This window comes from Leptonychotes weddellii, chromosome 1, assembly GCF_054177405.1.
Source record: "Leptonychotes weddellii isolate Sample4059 chromosome 1, ASM5417740v2, whole genome shotgun sequence".
In the NCBI taxonomy this organism is placed as follows: domain Eukaryota; kingdom Metazoa; phylum Chordata; class Mammalia; order Carnivora; family Phocidae; genus Leptonychotes; species Leptonychotes weddellii.
The window spans coordinates 102,810,506-102,831,907 of NC_138369.1; the positions used below are offsets into that span (position 1 = coordinate 102,810,506).

Here is a 21,402-nt window from a genome sequence, read left to right on the forward strand (position 1 = left end):
CCTGGATCGAGTCCCGCATCGGGCTCCCTGCTCGGCGGGGAGTCTGCTTCTCCCTCTGACCCTCTCCCCTCTCATGTGCTCTCTCTCTCTCTCTCTCATTCTGTCTCAAATAAATAAATAAAAAATCTTTAAAAAAAAAAAAGTGTTTCACAGTTTACATTCTACCCTATCTATATACCTAACCCTGATATCCTATTTACTTTGCCCCTCTACATACACACACACACACACACACACACACACACACACACACAGTGGCCTCTCTACTTGTCTCTTACAACAAAAGGATTCTTCAAGGCCCAATTTATAAATGGTCTCCCCCACGAAGCCCTCACTTCTCAGATATAATTATTTCTCTCCTCTTTAATTGATATCAGGGTAGAATATTGAAAGAAATGGATCTGGATTGTTCCAGGAGATAGAAAAAGTCCATTCATGCCAAATGGGGCTGTCAGCATGTAAATCACCAAATGAGTGGATATAGCATGAGAAGAAAAGAGGAACAGAGACTGAGTCCTCTAGAATCTGAATGTCTAAGCCAGGAACTTAGGCCACTCTGGTAAAAGGATTTACTCTTACATCAATCACAAAAAATCAGTGGACCCATGATCTCTGGTAGGTTGGGCATATTGCTGAATGAGAGAGAGAGAATACCAGGTAGGGGTCCTAGGGCAAAGAAGAGAATGTCTTAGCCAGATCATCAGTTATGAACGGTAATGTGTAGAAAATATGAATTAATATGAATTATCTTTCATCTTTATATGGGACAAGGCTGTAAAAAACAGGTCTGGTTCTTCTGTGGACAGCAGTGGACTTATAGTTTGAAGAAGCAGTGATATTGTCAATGGATACCTACATTTTCATAGACCAAAGTCAGTTGGGAAATACTTCACAGGACTGACAGAAGGAGGTAGAAAGGGGGAACAGAAAAGGTGGAAGGAAAGAGAAATCTTCTGAGCAATATTGGCTTAAAGTTTATAGAAAGGTTCATTTAAGAAATCATGTTTCAATGAAGTAAATAATATTTCTTTCCACATGTCAGAGGCATCAAAAATGATGAGTACTTAGGTAAAGCAGCCACTCAAAATACAAGACATTCATTTATCAATATCTTTGCATATTTATACAGAAGACATGAAGTTTTAGTTGGTATTTTGATCTGGGGACCTTTCTTACTATTAGAAGGAATATCATGTTGGAAGACAATTTTTCGTGAGTCTCAAATATCTACATATCCTTGCATATGGGTGGGAAGAGGCAAAAGGAGAGGGAGAAAGAGAATCTCAAGCACTCTCTGTTGAGTGCAAAGCCCTATGTAAGGCTTGATCCCACGACCCTGAGATCATGACCCCAGCAGACATCAAGAGTTGGATGCCCAACTGACTGAGCCACCCAGGTGCCCCTGAACTATATTTTAATGGATGTTTTTAAAGCAAACAGTATTGGAAGATAGGGCAGTGTTTGTTTTTAAATTAATTTAAAAAAATTTTTATTGGCCCATATAATAAAGATAAATCCCCTTGAAAGCAAAGAATGAACAGATTTGCTTACAGCCCATTATAAAGGACTGAGTGCCTAAGCCTGGAGTTCCTTAGCTGACACAAACCTCCTACATTCACAGCATCTGCCTAGGTCTAGTCCACTCCATGTCATCCCCATGGGACTTCAGGGACAAGGAAAACTGGAACAAACATGAAATTCAAGTCTCTTGTTATGCCATCAGTAAGAAAGACATTTGTCTCTTACCCAACATCCATGACACTGTGACAGACTAACTTGTTCATTTGGAAATAGGGTAAAATCTCAGACCCTTCCAGTTCTTGACAATTCTAGCATGACGTACCTCAAAATTTAATCTGAGCTCTTGTAAGCACTTCACTTACCTGTAAAATGTGTTTTTATCAGGCTCTTGACATGGTAGGATGTAACCACCACGGACGTGTAGGTTTATTGTATATAAAGGAGCGTTAAATACATGAAATTCTCCTCTGACACCAATATCTTGGCCCTGGAAATGAGAAGGTTAGAAGGAAGAACATAAGCAGCAAGAAATGGAATCACCAGCAATATTGGTGTTTGATGTATCAAACAAAAATATTGGTATAAGTGTATCATAGACTTAATATAAAAATTAATAAAAACTCAAACACATATTCGGGAAAACATGTTACTTAAAGTATGCACTTAGCTCTTAGTTATTAATAGCTTTGAAAGTAATTCACCACTATTTGTTTTTGTGATGCTCTCATTCAGAAAATATGTGGGTTTTGAAAGGTCACAAAAGTTATTCCTGACTTGTCATATACATTATTCTTGGAAGGACTGTATTAGCTTTAATGATAATTTTGCATGTTTGATACAGGACAATGACCTTCTTGTGTACAATGTGCACTCTCTATGTTTATTCAATAAAATAAATCAATGACTCCATAACGAACTATGGCAGAATAAATTAACTCTCTTTCACTGTGTGGTAATTTGATTCAGCTATAATTAGCAAGAAATATCTTACTCTTTTTAAGTGTAAAGTAAACCAGATATGCCGCCAATGAAAAGGTTAGGATCAAACTGTTACTCATATCCTTTTAGTCAATTCCCCAGAATTCCTTAACCACTTACCGTATGATAATCAAACCACCGGGCATCAGGGACATAGCCTTGTACAGTGTCAGCATACTGGAATTTAAAAATACAGTCATTAAAAACATATAGGCCAAGAAAAATAATATTTTGTGAACAAAAATATATGATAAGACTTACAGGTTCCAACACAGGAGTAACCATAAACGCTGGACCCCACAAGAACTGCTTGAATATATCCCAGGTTAGCTTGTCATTAAAGAACCTTGACAAAATATTTTCAAATAATTAAGTCAAAGAACTTCATTTCTCCTGAATACCATAAAATAATTATTCAAATCACATTTTGCAGTATAGACTTTTGTGGACTGAAGTGAAAACCAAACTATAAACAAATCAAAAACAATTCTATCACTTGGAATTTATGTTCAATAAGTAGTACAATACTTTATAAGTTAATGTAGACTATAACTAAACTTCCTGACAAAATACAGAGAATTTGTATAAGGCCAACTGAATGAGAAATCTTTGAAGAGAATTCACAGAGGTACAAATATTAACTTTGCCTAGTAGATCAACAAACTAGGAAGCAAAAATTATAAATACTCTGAAAGAGAATTGTGAGGCACGTGTGCTATAAGAATCTTGACTCAGTAATTTAAAAAGATTTTGCTTCCCAGAATCCATAATAAAAAAAAGAAAGAAAGAGAAAAAAGGGAAGAAAAAGAAAGAAGGGAAGAAATAGAAATGAGCCAAAAAATAAAAAAAGATTTTGCTTATTTTATTTAAATTAGAACTCACTGAATAGTGCATTTAATGTATTTTCTGAATTTCAGATACAAATGGAAACACCAAAATCTGTTCTCCATAGTTTGAGAATAGTCACTATTAAATGTCCACATTTTTTCTCTAATTGAAACAGAACTGCACATTTTTGTTTGTTTGTTCTTTTGTTTTTGTTTTATTTTTCTACAAACTGAGATTCGCCAAGGTGGACTGCTGAATTTACTGCTTCATGGACTTCCCATGGGAAAAAAAGGCCCAGATGTTCTCAAAAGGACAAGAGTCTGCAGAGTTAATAATAATATTTTTGGTTGGGGACTCAGTCCAGAGTTGATATTCTGACTCTTCTGGGAAGTTAATAGGGAGAAGACAGAAGGGGAAACTCTGGAAATAAGAGAGGCAAGATATTAATAAAATTTTACCAGAAATAAAGAATGGATTATGGTACATAAATTAATAAAATAACTGGAGGATAATGTGAATTTAGGAAGACCTATTATTTTTTAAGACCCTATCATCAGAACAGATGGCATATTGATCAACCTATTATTTTTATCATTTTGCCTTGCATATTATTATTTAATGTAGTAAATACATGCTGTGTATTTTTACTGATTTATCAATTGTGCAATCTAACAAATCACCTTACTCAATTACTCTGGTAATATAGAGTACACAGAAGTTAAGTTTGATTATTTCAAAGGTTTTGTTATTTTTGTTTGAATGTATTTGTTGTTGTTGTTGTGACATCAACAGTAAGAATTAGCTTGTATTTGCTATAATTTTTATAACTATGCTCCATAGAATAGAATTTTAAGATTTGATCATATATCAGTTTGAGTCTTAAGAAGTGAATCGAAAACAATTTTCTAAGGAAAATGTTAGAACTGTTCTAGGGTACTCTATAACACACCTCCAAGAAGAGGTGAGATGGTTTTCTTCAGTCAGGCACATATATATATGGTAGATTTACTTAACTGCTATAAACTTCAGTTAATCAAATCATTATATAGAGATAATATTACTTGCCTCCATTTTTAAAATATTCAATATAATAAGGTATGTAAATCTAAACACTAGGTATATAGTAATTATTTCTAAGACTTATTATTTTTCAATAACTGTTTCATTTTTAATATCATCTTGTTTATTAATATCCGTTTATGTAAAATGTGTACCAAAATAGCAATGAAAACGTCTCCAATTTCAAATATCCTACACTATATGAGATTATTAAGTAAATTAAATGAAATCTATCTCTTTTTGGCAGAAAATAAGAATTTGCACTTACTCATGCAAAAGGGGTCGAATAACAGTGCCACCATGAGCATGAATTTCATGCATCTGTGTATAGAAATAGGGCAATAAAGTGTATCTAATATTTAGAATATTCCTTGACATTTCAGAAAAAGTTTCATTCCATGAAGCAGGATCTTGTCTCTGAAACAAAGCAGAATGAAATAGTCATAAGCTCTTTTCCTTGTTTAAATCATAATTTTCAAATACATGTTTGGAAAATAAAAAGTACAAAATAGTATTCATTCACTGCCATGTTCTGTATACTTTCTTCACAAAAATCACAAAAATCTTATGCAATAATATTTCTAGCTCATATGATGGAGAGAGAGAGAACATAATATTTTAATAAGAAAAATGCAAATTACACTCAGCTTGATTTAGTTTAGATGAACATATGTAAAGAGCAGTTCACATTTGAATAGATGGTAAATACATTGCCAATCATGGTGATAATCAGTGTAGGGATGAAAAGACTGGAAAAGAACTGAAATGCTGAACAAAAGTAGATTGAAATAAACAGAGACATGCAGAGCCCATCGTGGTGCCCCCCACATTGTGTGTTCTCATGAGAAATGGATAAATTATGATATTAAAGAATTAAGATAGGAGAAAGAGAGGACCTAAGTAATGTTGGGTAAGAAAGAAGGACATGCCCTAGTCTGCTCTGGAATATACACTCCAGGTAAAAACGAAAATTGACACTGGAAAGATTAAAGCCTTTTAAAAAATGTTGCGTGGCACCTGGGTGGCTTAGTCGGTTAAGCATCCAACTCTTTTTTTTTTTTTTTAAGATTTTATTTATTTATTTAATGACAGAGAGAGAGTGAGAGAGAGAGAGAGAGCACAAGTAGAGGGAGGGGCAGATGGAGAGGGAGAAACAGTCTCTCTGCTGAGCAGGGAGCCCTACGTGAGGCTCGATCCCAGGACCCCGGGATCAGAACCTGAGCCAAAGGCAGATTCATAACTGACTGAGCCACCCAGGCACCCCAACTCTTGATTTCAGTTCAAGTCATGACCTTAGGGTCAAGAGATGGAGCCTCACACCAGGCTTTGCGCTGAGCCTGGGACCTGCTTAAGATTCTCTCCCTCTCCCTTTGCCCCTCTCCCCACTTGCATGGCTCTCTCTCTCACTCAAAAAAAAAAAAAAAAAAAGTTGTTGCGCTTACTGGTTAAAAAATAATAGGGAAGGTGATTAGTATTTTATATTTTAATTTGTACTAGGAAACAAACAGGCTGCCACATAACTCCAGGGAGCAATACTTTCAATGTTTTTTGTTGATAACAACAGGAATGATGATATTAAGAACTATGCCATATCTATGCAGATGCCAACTTTTTTAGATTTAGGTAGTAAGAAAGCTTGAATGATGACTGTTATCACTGGTATATGTAATAATGTTAGAGTAGGCAAAACCTTGAAAGTAAAATGGTTCAAAAATTAGTAAGCTGTAACTGATCCTATTATACCTGACTATACATATATATATATATATACATATATACATATACACATACACACACATAATTGCTTATTATTTCTATCTTGCCTATATTATATGAATCATGAGGCAGGGACTTTGTAAATATTAAATAGTAGACTCTTCATAAATACTTGTTGAATAAATCCTTGTGTAGGCTTTTATTGATTCATTCCACTCTTCCAATATTATAGCTTCCTAAATTGCATTACTGACAGCAAGTTTTCCTGTTAAAATATTCCTATTCCGTCAAGCTATGTTACTGCCCAACTTTCAAATTCTTCCAAAATGTGGTCCCATACTGCCTTCTATCCTTATATAGATCTTCATTTTTATTTTCATTTTCTAAAATAAATCCTTCCCTCTATTCTAACTAAAATTTCCCAGGAGGGACACAAAGATTTCATAGCACCTGATGAGCTCCACCACTCAATTACTACTGCTAGAACCCATCCTTCAAAGACCAGCTCTGTCTGCAATTCTTCCATGAGGTGCATTTTGATAATTCATCTTTCCTCTGCACTTTACTAAAAGTATCACAAAATTTAGCACTTAGTTAGATATTTCCTCTAATTATTCATACATTTCCATAATTTTTAATATTGTCACCTCTCTTTCTCAAAAATTTCTTTCAGGAAATTTAGTAACATGGAGAGTTGTGCCACCACACAAGAATTAGCTCTCATAATTCCCTTTTCCTTTTTTTTCTCAATTTCTCAACTCATTGTCTTAACATTTGCCTTTTAAATCTGCTCATTTTCATACACTGATACTAGTATTTCAAATGACTTTTCACTTCTAATTATTTAGTTTGAAGCTGATTTTTTTATTGTTCTATCTCAGTTGGAAGAAGTTCGGGAAGCAGCTCCCCCCTCCCCCCGGGTATTCCAAAATTATATAGAACAGCAGTAAGTATGTCAGCTAACCAAGTTCTAAACCCCAAAGTATAAAGTAATCCAAATCAGAAAATTCTCAAAGCAATGAGCTCAGATGTCCTCAGTAAATGTAAAGGTTCATTCAAAGTATGCATTGAAAATCAGCCTGGTAGGGTGAATTCTTTTTTTTTTTTTAATTTGCAATGATTTTTGTTTATTATTATGTTCAATTAGCCAACATATAGTACATCATTAGTTTTTGATGTAGTGTTCAATGATTCATTAGTTGCGTATAAGACCCAGTGCTCATCACAACATGTGCCCTCCTTAATACCCATCACCCGGTTACCCTATCCTCCCACCCCCCTCCCTTCTATAACCCTCAGTTTGTTTCCCAGAGTCCAGAGTCACTTATGGTTTGTCTCCCTGTCTGATATCTTCCCATTCAGTTTTCGCAGAAGGTGAATTCTATTTAAAAACTTCTAAGGTTAGTAGGGCGAAAGGAATGAGAGTAGATGCAGTAACTACATACCCTAGTAAATGCAATGTTGTGATTTCTTGAGTATGGATAAAATGCTCCAAGTTGCATCCAGCGGGCACAGAGCTCATATTCTGAATTGTTGAAGAAACCACAGATACCTGCTCCAGTCTAAAATATATTGTGATGTTTAATTTTAATCATTTGTTTTTTAATCTTTATAGTTATGCAGATAAAAGGAATAGAGCTACTTACGTATGAGATTCCAAAGAGACTAAATTCCATCATACCTTAAAAAAAATCAGGAAAAAACTTAGAAAGCTACTATTTCATATATTTTGATATTTGATTTTTTCTATTTATGAAGATGTCCTATTTCTAATAACCTAATCCAATGAAACATTTTTCAGATTATTAATATACCTTTCTATCATTTCCTCTTACAGCATTCAAGTTTTTTATGTTATAGTGTTAATGACATTTACAAAATGTCACTTTCAAGATGGTATATTCAGAGCACAAAACAGTTATAAATACATTATAGTATGAGAAAAAAGTGGTAGTATTTTCCTTGGTTTATTTTTTTTTTAAATAAAAGGCTATCTATGTAATTATTTAACCATAGGTCTCATCATTTGGAAAAAAAATTATCCTTGTGAAATAAAATCATCTGAGATTACTTCAATAATATAGGATTCATGCGATATCCCAGCTCTCCTTTTAAAGTAATATTTCTAAACACTGATTGTTTTCCTTGAATCCTAATATAAACAATAAAGAATTTTTTTTAAAGATTTTATTTATTTATTTGACAGAGAGAGACACAGCGAGAGAGGGAACACAAGCAGGGGGAGTGGGAGAGGGAGAAGCAGGCTCCCCGCTGAGCAAGGAGCCTGACGTCGGGCTCGATCCCAGGACCCTGGGATCATGACCTGAGCCGAAGGCAGACGCTCAACTGACTGAGCCACCCAGGCGCCCCAATAAAGAATTTTTAAAACTAGATCTGAAACAGAAAAGTATCCATTTCCCCTTTAAAATAATAATGTCTTATTTACTATTTACCCAACTATTGTCAAAAACTCTTTAAAAATTTGGCTTGAAATGTTTCATTCCTTAGTATCTATGCGTATTCTTATTCCCTAGAATCTAGAATTTCTACCCATTTCTATTGTTAGCTCTAGATGTTATCTTTCCCAGTTCCTGCCCTTTCCCAGGGAACGGAGATCAAAAGGATGAAATTATTTTCTCAAAATAAACTAGTTAGATATCATTAGTTTCTATAAAGCTTCCCAGATTCTACTTTCTAGCTCACTGTCTTTTCATCATGTTATTTGTCATAAAATATGATGCAAAAAAGCATGTTTCTGAAAAGGACTTATAAAGTATATGAACTAGTACCAGCAAAAGTGAATACCTAAGAGGAAACTTCACCAGAGTAACGATACAGATGGTGACTCACATACCAATGATCGATTTTTCCAAACTGTCCCATTGTGCATAGTTGTCTCCAAACCAATGTCCTCCCCATTGTCCACCACTAGGATATGTGGAACGAGAAATAACAATTCCTCTTTTGCCAGTTGTCTTCTGCAATGCACTAAGATAGATGGAAAGTTTTTACATGAGGTATTTTCAGATATTTCTACATATGAGCACCTCATTAAAAAGGTGTGTTGTGTGTGTGTGTGTGTGTGTGTGTGTTTATGGTGTTTTTGTGTTCTCTTACTACAACTAGCTCTTTATAAATGAGTCTTCTCTCATTATACTATAAAATTCTCACAAACATAAAGAACATGTATGTTTCTTCCCTTCCAACATTTACCAGACTGACATGCCTAAGTGGCCTAAGTTTATTTGTTCAATGAATACAAGTTAAGTCAACTACTGAAGTTATCAAATCAACTAACTAATCATTTCTTGAGTTTTTTGAATGAACTCATTTTATTCTTACTTAACTGTGTTCTCTTGAATAAAGTTCTAGGCTCTAACTATTGACTGCTCTAATCCTTCTCAATTATAACTTGTCAACACTTAATCTCCATATTACTCTACAGAGAATCTTTGCTACAATACTCTCTATTTTAGAGAGTAGATTAAAGGGAGCAAGGTTTTTGGGTGTTAAAAATAAAACTAGTTGTTCTATTTCAAGCACAGAATCTATCCAAGGCTAGACATCAAGAGAATGAATTTTACAAATTACATCATTTTTTTTTCTTTTGTCCCCTCCTCAGTCTTCAATGACTTATTATTCATTTTAAAACATATTCTAGTGCTAAAAATAATATAATAATGCATTATTTTATATTATTTGCATCTCTCTCTCTGTGATATCATAAGAGCATCTAAAGTAGAAAAATATCCCACTATTAATTGCAAGTAAAGTGTTTATATTATTTAAAATAAATTGCATATGAATAAGGACTACAGAACTATTCAGGAAAAAATACTTCAAATAATTAAGCAGACTTTAAAATCATTTTGGACCACAGTGTTTGTACTGATTTCTTTTTATATAGGTTTCTTCAGTAAGACCTTGAGATTCCTGAAGTTAATGTCTTAATCTTCTTTGTATTTTTTGCACCTAATACAGTGTTTGGCATATACTAGTAGCTCAATAGATTTTTGAATTAATGAATATTTCAAATCAAAATTACAGGAAACTGGAAGTATTTTCAATGGACATAAGATGACAAATTGAACCATCTGTTAATAATAAAGACCATATTGTACTTGCTAACTTAAAATTTTCTACTTGCATGTATACCCATCTTTAAAAAGAAAACATAAGAAAACTATTTTCATTGCTTCATTTTCTAGAATAAATATAAAGTGTATAGTCTATTTAGGAACATTAACGTATTTAACATACCTCACATATATTTGCTGACATTTAACAAGAAATGAATGATTATTTATATAGAGAATAAAAAAAACTGATGATCAATCTAAAAATATATGTGAAAATGTACATTCTAAGTTGAGTTAATTTGCAAACAAAATTGATTTTATTTAACTAATACAAAAAGTATTTATAAAGATAGAGCTGTTCCAAATTCTTAATGTGTTCACATTCGAGAAATATATATTCTTTTTTTAAAAATTTTATTTATTTGACAGTGTGAGAGAGAGAAAGAGAGAGTATGAGACGAGCAGGGGAAGTGGCAGGGCAGAGAGCTGAGCAGAGAGCCTGACAGGGGGCTCTATCCCAGGACCCTGGGATCATGACCTGAGCCAAAGGCAGACGCTTAACCGACTGAGACACCCAGGCGCCCCCAAGAAATATATATTCTTAAAGAATTTCTTTTTTTTTCTGCTGTATGCAAACATTTTTTGCTGAGGCTTTAAATCAATAACTGAACATATGCCTTGTTAGATTTCTGATTGAGAAGAATTCTGTGTTAAATATTTTCACAATAATTTTCTCTTAAGGATTTCTTGCATTAGAAGAATCTCCTCTGTAACCGTTCACAGAGTATTTAGAGAATGAAACTTTTGAGAAATCACTTGCTGCCACTAAAAATATAATTTAAAAATCCCATCACTATAAATATTTTCCAAACATTTTCAACATGTTCCAACTTTACAAATGGTTTAGTCATAATGAATATAGCTTAATTTTAAGAAACACTTTTCACCTGTAGGACAGCTTTGCACTCTGTTACCAGTTGATTTTGGAAAATCTAATTTATAGAAAGGATTGTAATGCTGTTATGGAAGTATTTTTATTGTGTGTTTATAGTTGCCTACATTAACATTTTTTGAAAAGAATTTTAAAACTTCTAAAAATACCTTAAATTATTGGGAAAAAGTCTATAGGAATATCTAAGAAATAGATATTTTTTATTCCATTCTAAATTATGATTACAAAAATCTGGGGCCTTTACTTAAAAATTACATATTTAACACCAAAGGGAGAATTTCCAAAGGGAGTCAAAGATTTTGATTTTTCTACATTCTCTCTAATGAAAAATATGTAATAATCTTTAAAGTCACTCAGGAATTGTTGAAGTTGAAAATATGGAATATATAGTTATATAATCCTTGAATACTTGTCTGAAATTTGAATGCACAATTTGAGGTAGTTTTAAGTGTATTTATTCCTACATTTGAAGCATAGGCTTTGTTTTAGTTCAACATTGAATTTTAAATAAGAGAAAGAAATCCACTGAAGACTGAAAGTTTTTGTATGGGATTTACATATGAAACTTCATTGCCACTGGTATCCAAGGTCCTTCCTCTAAAACTGCAGTTTCTCAAGCTGATAATTTATCTCCTGTTTCTGAGTCCACTCATTGTATTCTTTCCTTGGTTTTTCTTGTTTGTGACATATTTAATGAAAAGAACAGTAGCAAGAACTAGTTGCATGTCAAATCTGCACTAGTTTGGAAAGACATAAGCTGCGTCAAAAAAAAAGGAACAATAAAATACTACAGTCTGGATAGCTTGAAGAAAAAAATGTGTTTTTAATCCTTTCGCTTTTCTCCAATGATAAATAAAAAGTACTTAGTATCCATCTTTTGCTTAAATATAAATGTAATTTATTTATGTGTCCTTTTACATTTGTCAAGGTTTTTAAAAATATAGACTATATTTAATCTCTAAAATTTCTGAAGGAAAATTCAACATTTTTTTCTAATATAACTGAAAAAATTAAATATCAAGAAAATATCTAAAACATGAAAATTCTAGGGTTATGTGTAAATTGAGCTATTTAACTCAACATTTAAAATTTATTAATTTGTTTAATTTAAATAACAAATGTGGTTGAAACTTTTACTGAAAATTTTATGAATAGGAGCAAAATTAACACTATTAAAGAAATGTATTATGACTTTAAATTTAAAAATGTTCTTTGAAAGATTGATCTCTTCCTCATAATGTTTGTTATTTAAGAGTAAAATGTATTTTAAATATCCCTAAATTTCCCTAAATATCTTTGTATATCAACTATTTAGAAATTTACCTACATTTCCTTAAATTTACTAAGCATCCCACAGTGTGCTAGGATTCGTGAAATGTGTTCCAGAAGTTCAATTTACTACCTCAGAGAAGAAATTTTTTTTTCAATTTCCCTTAAACTACATAGTTTCATCTCAAAATGCACAAGTTTTGCCAACAAGATTATCAATCAATTTTCAGTATTTTTGTTCTTAATATCTATATTTTTATGATAAAATGAGGTTAGCTGAGGATAAAAAGTGAGGATAATTGTGCTCCAAATTATATTCCAGTGGGGTAAATTTAAAGAAACATTTGTCCCAATAAAAAAAATATTGTTGAAGATCAATTTGTTTACTCTTAAAAATGGTATTTCCTAGTCTTTCTACATGATTTTAGTGTCCCTACATTGGAATTTGGGGAACAAATCTGTGGTCATTCATTCATGTGATAATATCTTAAATAATTCACCTCTTCTAGGTTGAAAAAGTTTGGTTCTAAGATAAGCATGTTTCACTAACTGAGGAAATATTACCCATACCCTTTACTCCAAAATGCTTTTCATTCTTTTACCAACTTCAGTCATATATTAGAGCTGTGGTTTTCAACCCTACATTCTCACTGGAGTCACTTGGGAATTTTTTTAAAATTCAGGTCTTAGGTATAGTACAGACCAATTAAATCCAATTTTTTTTTTTTAATCTCCAGGTGATTATACTGTGTAGTTAAGAGCCAGTGACCTAGGGGCACCTGGGTGGCTCAGTTGGTTAAGCGTCTGCCTTTGGCTCAGGTCATGATCCCAGGGTCCTGGGATCGAGCCCCGCATCGGGCTCCCTGCTCAGCGGGAAGCCTGCTTCTCCCTCTCCCACTCCCGCTGCTTGTGTTCCCTCTCTTGCTTGTGTTTCTCTCTCTGTCAAATAAGTAAATAAAGTCTTAAAAAACAACAACAAAAAAGAACCAGTGACCTAAAGCTGCATTGTGTGATATGGTGAACACTAGCCACATGGAACTATTTAATTTAAATTTATTACAATTAAATAAAATTTAAAATTCTGTTTCTGGGGATGCCTGGGTGACTCGGTTAAGTGTCCAACTCTTGACTTCAGCTCAGGTCATAATCTCAGGGTCATGAGATCAAGCCCCATGTCAGGCTTCACACTCAGCAGAATGTCTGCTTGAGATTCTCTCTCTTGCACTCTCTCTTTCTCTCTCAATTATATAAATACATAAAATCTTAAAAAATAAAATAAAATAAAACTCCATTTCTGAGTCACACTAGCCATATTGTTCAATAGCCTTATATGGATAGTAGATACCATATTGGACAGCCTAAGAATTATAAAACATTTCTATCATTACAGAAAGTCTTATTGGACAGTGCTAATAAAGACTTGATATTCAAAGAATAGTTTGTGTTCCATCATCACTGGCCTCACATAAAAGTTTTTTTATTGTGGACATTAAATCAAGTTCACTTACACATATTGTAACTTGGTTATAATAGATTTAAATAACAGATTTAACCAAACTTTAATGCCTAATTAATTACATCAATTATATATTATTTACTCATTTATTCATCCACGACTATTTATTGAACACCTATTATTTATTAATCACTGTGCTTTTATGAGCTATTGAGGAACAAAATAACATTGTTCAGAATTGCTTTTGGAATGGGATGAAAATTTAAAACAATGATAAATAATACACATGAAGAGAGAGGAAGAGAAAGAGAGAGAGAGAAACACAATAATTCTAAGTGCCATAAAGGACCAAGTAAGTTACAACATTGGGAAGGAAAGTGCTACCAGATAAGGTCAGCAGGGAAGAAATCTTGAAGTAGGTAAAACATTAAATCTAATATCTAAAAGATAATAAAGAGTCAAAAAGAATAATTATGAACATTGCTTACTCGTAACTAGGTTTCATTTGTGACCATCCATATAGATTGTGAACATTGTAATGCAAAACGGATGATCCATCACTAAGAATCTGCTCCGTTTCCATACACATAGTTCTGAAATGTAATCCATTAGTTCTTTTTGTGAGTTCTGGGAAGAGGCAATGGAAAAATATTAATATATTATGAAGTACCCTGTATCCAAATGTATAAATCATAACTATAAATTCTTTTGGCAAAATCATTAATCATTGTTTTAAAATAATATTGATTTTTTAACCATTTGTACACTTTGTCTCTGCTAATTACAAATGAAAAAAAAATCTGCAATTGTAACTGACTGTAGTTACAATTGTGACTGAAAACTATATGGAAATTTTACTGTACTCAGCAATGAAAATGTTACCAATTAACATGAATTAATAAAAACCTGAAATAAAAAGGGTTCTCCTAAATGTCTACTATATTTTGAGCACTCAGATGTGACATACTGATTAAATAGACTTTTATTAAAAATCCACTTGGTAACATAAAGCCCTGGGGATAAGAACTGGGCAAATGCTATAACAACACTTATTTTTTTATCCACTTTTTCTCAGCTAAAGATGCATTTTTTTCAGAGCTTTACCATCACTTTAGATGTCAACAGTTTATGAACATAAGAGTAGGAGAATGAATGCTGAGTGACTAGACCCCTTTTTCTTGAGTCAGGAATGACCAAAGAAGTGCTATCCGTATTCTTTCATTTTTTTCCTAATGAAGAAAAATTTAAAAAGAAAACTTCATAAAAGTTTTTTTTTTTAATCTTAAGAATTACTGAGAATTTTCAAATCTGGGGAGATTCTCAAGAAAGTCAAAAGTAACAATTTTAAGCATGTTTAGTTAGGAATGTGTTCATATAAATACAACATATTTCTTGATTTTTCTTCTCAAAATAATGTTAAATAGTATTGCTAATGGGTTGAGTTACGGTTCAATGTGTAGATGGGTAGTGGGAATTAGGAATGTGAAACCTATTCCCTACATCATAAGGTGTATAAACCTTATTAATAAATACCAATAACATCAAAGGTGTAGCAACAATATTGTACCTGGGAAATAAGGCGGATAATTTAACTCTGTATTTCTGCATTTATTACCAACTGTTCCATGCACAAAACTTGATGGTTCATTCATGTCCTTAAAAAAAGAGAGAAAAGTGAACAAAAAGAATTTAGAAGATACATTCTCAAAGGAACTAAATTCAGAGAGCTAATAAATTAAAGCAGCATATTTGAGCACATTCACTATTCTAAAGAGCAAAAATATAAGGCATCTCAATACTAAAGATTTAATTTATCTGTGTTTCTTTTTTACATTTCATGACTCCTTTTGAAAAACATAGTGTCCTGTATTTTTCTATAGATAAAATATAAATAAAAAAGTGAATTTTCTATGTTTTCTAGACATAAATTTAAATTATAATGGTGTTTATTCTCCCATGTCTTTCTCTCCATTCCTGCCCCAGAGCCTTCAATCAATTGCTTTTTTACAAAAGCAATTGTATGTGGTTTTTAAAACCACAAAATATAGTTTATACATACAGAAAACTTTTTATTTCTTTATTTTTTTACTTTTATTTTTTAAGCGTAGAATTTAGTGATTCATAACTTACATACAACACCCAGTGCTCATCACAAGTGCCCTCCTTAATACCCATGATCCATTTAAACCATCCCTCTGCCCACCTCCCCTAGAGCAACCCTCAGTTTGTTCTCTATAGTTAAGAGTGTTATGGTTAGCCTCTCTCTTTTTTCCCATATGTTCAACTGTTACAGTTCTTAAATTTCACATATGAGTGAAATCATATGGTATTTGTCTTTCTCTGACTGCCTTATTTCACTTAGCATAATAGTCTCTAGCTGCACCCATGTTGTTGCCAATGGCAAGATTTTGTTCTTGTTTGTGGCTGAGTAAATACACACACACACACACACACACCCCACTTCTTTATCCATTCATCAGTCAATGCACATTTGGGCTCTTCCATAATTTGGCTATTGTTGATAATGTTGCTAGAAACATTGGGGTGCATGTATCCCTTTGAATCAGTATTTTTGCATCCTTCAGGTAAATACTTAGTAGTGCAATTGCTGAGTTGTAGGGTAGGTCTATTTTTAACTTTTTGAGGACTCTCATACTGTTTTTCAGAGTGGCCGCACCAGTTTGCATTCCCACCATCAGTGTAAGACAGTTCCCCTTTTTCTGCATCCTCACCAACACCTGTTGTTTCTTGTGTTGTTAATTTTAGACATTCTGACAGGTGTGAGGTGATAACTTATTGTAGTTTTGATTTGTATTTCCCTAATGATGAGTAATGTTGAGCATCTTTTCATGTGTCTGTTAGCCATTTGTCTGTCTCCTTAGGAAAAATGTCTGTTTGTGTCTTCTGTCCATTTCTCAACTAGGTTATTTGTTTTTTGGATGTTTAGTTTGATAAGCTCTTTATAGATTTTGGATACTAGCCCTTTATCTGATAAGACATTTGCAAATATCTTCTCCCATTCCATAGGCTGATTTTTACTTTTGTTGATTGTTTCCTTTGCTGTTTAGATGCTTTTTATCTTGATGAAATCCCAATAGTTCATTTTTGCTCTTGCTTCCCTTGCTTCCGGAGACATATCTAGTAAAAAGTTGCTACAGCTGAAGTCAAAGAGGTTAGTACCTGTGTTTTCCTCTAGGATTTTGATGGTTTCCTGTCTCACATTTAGGTCTTTCATCCATTTTGAATTTATTTTTGTATACGGTGTAAGGAAGTGGTCCAGTTTCATTCTTCTACATTTTGTTATCCAGTTTTCACAGTATCATTTGTTGAAGACAGTGTCTTTTTTCCATTGGATATTCTTTCTTGCTTTGTCGAAGATTAGTTGGCCATAGAGTTGTGGGTCCATTTCTGGGTTTTCTTCCGTTTTACTGATCTATGTGTCTGTTTTTGTGCCAGTACCATACTGTCTTGATGACGACAGCTTTGTAATAGAGCTGGAAGTCCGGAATTGTGATGCCGCCAGCTTTGCTTTTCTTTTTCAACATTCTTCTGGCTATTCGAGGTCTTTTCTGGTTCCATACAAATTTTAGGATTGTTTGTTCTAGCTCTGTGGAAAATGTTGGTGGTATATTGATAGGGACTGCATTAAAAGTGTAGATTGCTTTGGGAAGTATAAACATTTTAACATTTGTTCTTTCAATCCATGAGCATGGAATGTTTTTTCCATTTCTTTGTGTCCTCTTCAATTTCTTTCATAAGTGTTCTATAGTTTTCAGAGTACAGATCTTTTATCTCTTTGGTTAGGTTTATTCCTAGGTATCTTATAGTTTTTGGTGCAATTGTAAATGGGATAGGTTCCTTGATTTCTCTTTCTGTTGCTTCATTATTGGTGCACAGAAATGCAACAGATTTCTGTACATTGATTTTGTGTCCTGGGACTTTACTGAATTCATGTATGAGTTTTAGTAATTTTTTGACAGAGTCTTTCAGATTTTCTACATAGGGTATCATGTCATCTGCAAAGGGTAAAAGTTTGACTTCCTCTTTGCCAGTTGGATGCCATTTATTTCTTTTTTGTTACCTTACTGCTGAGACCAAGACTTCCAGTATTATGTTAAATAACAGTGGTGAGAGTGGATATCACTGTCTTGTTCCTGACCTTAGAGGAAAAGCTCTCAGTTTTTGTCCATTGAGGATGTTATTGGCTATGGGTTTTTCTTATACAGTCTTTATGATGTTGAGGTATGTTCCCTCTGTCCCTACTTTGTTGAGGGTTTTTATCAAGAATGGATGTTATACTTTGTCAATGCTTTTTCTGCATCTATTGGGAGGATCATATGGTTCTTATCGTTTCTTTTATTAATGTGGTGTATCACATTGATTGATTTATGAATACTGAACCACCCTGACAACCCAGGAATAAATCCCATGTGATCATGGTGAATGATTCTTTTAATGTACTATTGGATTCAATTTACTAATATTTTGTTGAGAATTTTTGCATCCATGTTCATCAGGGATATTGGTCCATAATTTTCCTTTTTGGTGGAGGCTTTGTCTGGTTTTGCAGTCAAGGTAATCCTGGCCTCATAGAATTAGTTTGGAAGGTTTTTTTTTTCCATTTCTGTTTTTTTGGAACAGCTTCAGAAGAATAGGTATTCTTCTTTAAATGTTTGGTAAAATTCTCCTGGGTAGCCATCTGACACTGGACTCTTGTTAATTGGGAGATTTTTAATTACTGATTCAATTTCTTTGTTGGTTATCAGTCTGTTTAAGTCTTCTATTTCTTCCTGTTTCAGTTTTGTTAGTTTATATGTTTCTAGGAATTTATCCATTTCTTCCCAATTGTCCAATTTGTTGACATATAATTTCTCATACTATTCTCTTATAATTGTTTGTATTTCTGTGGTGTTATTCTGTGGGTTGTTGTTTCTCCTCTCTCATTTGTGATTTTATTTATTTGAGTCCTTTGTCTTTTCTTTTTAATAAGTCTGGTTTACAATTTTATTATTTTTTTTCAAAGAACCAGCTCCTGGTTTCATTGATCTCTTCTTCTGTGGGTTTTTTGTTTGTTTGTTTGTATATTATTTATTTCTGCTCTAATATTTATTATTTCCCTTCTTCTGTTGGATTTAGGCTTGATTTGTTGTTTTTTTCTAGCTCCTATAGGTGTAGGGTTAGGTTGTATATTTGAGACTTTTCTTGCTTCTTGAGGTAGGCCTGTATTGCTATATACTTCCCTTTTATGACCACTTTTGCTTCATCCCAAAGGTTTTGGACAATCATCTTTTCATTTTCATTTATTTCCATGTATTTTTTTTATTTCTTCTTTAATTTCCTAGTTGACTCATTCATTATTTAGCAAGATATTCTTTATCCTCCCTGTATTTGTGGTCTTCCCAATTTTTTTCTTGTGGTTGACTTCAAGTTTCATAGTGTTGTGGTCTGAAAATATGCATTGTATGATCTCAATCTTTTTGTACTTGTTGAGGCCTGCTTTGTGACCTAATATGTGACCTATTCTAGAGAATATCCCATGTGCACTTGAAAAGAATGTGTGTTCTGCTGCTTTAGGATAATATGTTCTGAATATATCTGTTACATCCATCTGGTCCAGTGTGTCATTCAAAGACCTTGTTTCCTTGTTGATCTTCCTCTTAGATGATCTGCCCATTGCTGTAAGTGGGGTGTTAAAGTCCCTTACTATTATTGTATTATCAATGAGTTCCTTTATGTTTGTTATTGTTTTATATATCTGGGTGCTCCCAATTTGGGGCTATAAATGATTTATAGTTGTTAGATCATCTTGTTGGATAAACCACTTTATTATAATATAATGCCCCACTTCATCTCTTCTTACAGTCTTTGATTTAAAATCTAGTTTGTCTGACATATGTATGGCTACTCTGGCTTTCTTTTGATGTCCATTTCATGGTAAGTGTTTCTCCATCCCCTCACTTTCAATCTGCAGGTGTCTTTAGTTCAAAAATGAGTCTCTTGCAGCTAGCATATAGATAGGCCTTGTTTTTATTCATTTTGACACCCTTATATCTTTTGATTGGAACATTTAGTCCATTTACAGTCAGAGTAATTATTGATAGATGTGAATTTAGTGCCCTTCTATTACTTGTTTTGTCATTGTTTCTGGAGATTTTCTCTGGACCTTTCTAGTCTTTGTTGCTATTGGTCTTTCCCATTCAGAGTCCCCTTTAATATTAATTGCAGGGCTGGTTTAGTGGTCACAAACTCCTTTAATTTTTGTTTGTTTGGGAAACTCTTTATCTCTCCTTCTATTCTGAATGATAGCCTTTCTGGATAGAGTATATTTAGCTGCAGATTTTTCCCATTCAGCACACTAAATATATCATGCCACTCTCTTCCTGCCTGGCTAGTTTCTGTGGATAGATTTGCTGTAAACCTTATTTGTCTTCCCTTGCAGGTTAAGGATATTTTTCCCTTGCTGCTTTAAAGATTCTTTCCTTATCTGTGTATTTTGCAAATTTTACTATGGTATGTCTACGTGTTGGCTGGCTTTTGTTGATTTTAATGGGAGTTCTCTGTGTCTCCTGGATTTGGAAGTCTGTTTCCTTCATAGATTAGAGAAGTTTTCAGCTGTAATTTCTTCAAATAAACCTGCCCCCTTTTCTCTTCTTCTTCTTCTTCTAGGACTACTATGATACAAATGTTATTATATATCACAGAGTCACTGAGTTCCCTAAGTCTACTTTCATGATCCAATGTTTTTCTTTCCCTCTTCTTTTCGGCTTCATTATTTTCCATAATTTTATATTCTATATCACTTATTCACTCCTCTGCTTCTTCCATCTTGTGGTCATTATTTCCAGTCAGTTTTGAATCTCAGTTATTGTATTTTTCATTTCAGTTTGATTGGTTTTAATCTCTTTTATCTCTGAGGTATATGTGTTCCTGATGTCTTCTACACTTTTCTCAAGCCCAGCTAGTATCCTTATGATTGTCGCTTTAAATTCTGGGTCAGACATATTACTTATATCTGTTTTGATTAGATCCCTGGCCATAACCCTTTCTTGTTCTTTCTTTTTGGGATGAATTTCTCCATCTTGTCATTTTGTCTAGGTTTCTGTCTTCTTCTGTGTTTTATGATAGCCTGTTATGTTTCCTGCTCCTGAGAGTAATGGATTTATGAAAAAGAAGTCATATAATGTCCAGGGCCTGGTGTTCAGGAAGTGTCTCTGGTGTGTGCTGCATGCACTTTACTGCTTTGTTATGGCTGCTCTACCCCTCAGGTCAGTCCTCTGCAGAGTTATTCCTTGCCTGAAGTGGGAAATCTGTAGACTTTGGCCAGAGTATGGTGGGCTTTATCTAGGTGTGTTTTGATCTGCTTGCTTTTTTTTTTTTAAAGATTTTATTTATTTATTTGACAGAGAGATAGACAGAAGAGCACAAGCAGAGGGAGTGGCAGAGGGAGAGGGAGAAGCAGGCTCTGCACTGAGCAGGGAACCCGATGCGGGACTCGATCCCAGGACCCCGAGATCATGACCTGAGCCGAAGGCAGACGCTTAACC

General features: G+C 33.6%; 1 protein-coding gene across 1 annotated transcript in view; it reads right to left on the reverse strand.

Moving 5' to 3' along the window:
• Window positions 1-21,402, reverse strand: part of SI (sucrase-isomaltase) — a 101,015-nt gene that overhangs the window by 10,160 nt on the left and 69,453 nt on the right. Inside the window, exons 36-44 of the mRNA XM_081829088.1 lie at window positions 15,426-15,513; window positions 14,347-14,485; window positions 8,957-9,090; window positions 7,749-7,783; window positions 7,548-7,664; window positions 4,655-4,803; window positions 2,761-2,845; window positions 2,620-2,676; window positions 1,884-2,008 (exon numbers count right to left, since the gene is read on the reverse strand). Coding sequence (XP_081685214.1) covers window positions 1,884-2,008; window positions 2,620-2,676; window positions 2,761-2,845; window positions 4,655-4,803; window positions 7,548-7,664; window positions 7,749-7,783; window positions 8,957-9,090; window positions 14,347-14,485; window positions 15,426-15,513 — 929 coding nt within the window. The remainder of the gene's footprint in view (window positions 1-1,883; window positions 2,009-2,619; window positions 2,677-2,760; window positions 2,846-4,654; window positions 4,804-7,547; window positions 7,665-7,748; window positions 7,784-8,956; window positions 9,091-14,346; window positions 14,486-15,425; window positions 15,514-21,402) is intronic.